General features: G+C 47.7%; 1 protein-coding gene across 1 annotated transcript in view; it reads left to right on the forward strand.

The window, feature by feature from the left end:
* The window catches only part of LOC109819597 (cytochrome P450 89A2-like), a gene marked incomplete at its 5' end in the record, with an annotated part of 1,551 nt that extends 440 nt beyond the window's left edge, over positions 1–1,111 (forward strand). Inside the window, one exon of the mRNA XM_020385375.1 lies at positions 398–1,111. Coding sequence (XP_020240964.1) covers positions 398–886 — 489 coding nt within the window. The remainder of the gene's footprint in view (positions 1–397) is intronic.

The following is a 1,111-nucleotide window of genomic DNA, read 5'->3' on the forward strand; positions in this document are numbered from 1 at the left end:
GATGGTCGCCCTCTGCGCCGAGTTCATCAAACGCGGGGACCGACACCTACGTCCACCGCTTCGTCTGCATGGGATCATGGCCGGACGCTGCGTCATCCACGAGCCGAAAGGAAATTCAAGAAAAGCTACGCGGGAGCAGGTCGAAAAGCCGTTATATACGGAATTAATATGTAAAATATACCCCCAGACCCAAGAAAAGGCAAAGTGAACCTCAAACAAAGACAAGCAAAATACACAAAGCCAACCTAGCCAAGGACCTCATGCCCACAACTACATATGAGCAAGTATCCAAAAAATATTAGATATTCCCCTGTAAAAAATTGGGTCCCGCACTCACACAAACCCTTAAAGCCACTCACATTCCTCCTGCCTCCCATTACACGGCTACCTAACTAAGGCAAAGATTAGATATGTCATCCTCGCACATAATGCAGACGCACAATGGCGGCGGCACTCGTCTCACCCGCCAGGCCATTTCGTGCTACCGCACGCCATGTCGGAGGAAGTGGAATTCGAAGGATACACCATTCCGAAGAACGCCACGGTGAATTTCATGGTGGCAGAGATGCAGCTGGACGAGAAAGTGTGGAAGGATCCGATGGAGTTCAGGCCGGAGAGGTTCATCGACGATGACGGAGGGCTCGAGAGGGTCGATATAACGGGGAGCAAGGAGATCAAGATGATGCCGTTCGGGGTAGGCAGGAGGATTTGCCCTGGGCTACAGCTTGCTATGCTGCATTTGGAGTATTTTGTGGCGAATTTGGTGATGGAGTTCGAATGGAGGGGTGTTGATGGGGAAAAAGTTGATTTTTCGGAGAAACCGCAGTTTACGGTGGTGATGAAGCATCCGTTGAGGGCTCGGTTGGTGCCGAGGAGGAAGAGGTAGAGATCGAAGTTTAAGAGTTACTTGAATTTGGTTGTGTTCGTATTTGCGCATCTTTTTATTTATTTATGGCATGGATATAGTAAATGTGTAAGGATTTTGTGTCATGGTTGCTTGTATTGGGTTAAATCTGTCTGGGTCAATTCACTTGAAACTTTTTGTTATCTAGATTTAGTTGACTTTGTGCATGCATGTTGCGTTTGTATGGATGGATGAGTAATGACTTCA

This window comes from Asparagus officinalis, chromosome 8, assembly GCF_001876935.1.
Source record: "Asparagus officinalis chromosome 8, Aspof.V1, whole genome shotgun sequence".
Taxonomy (NCBI): domain Eukaryota; kingdom Viridiplantae; phylum Streptophyta; class Magnoliopsida; order Asparagales; family Asparagaceae; genus Asparagus; species Asparagus officinalis.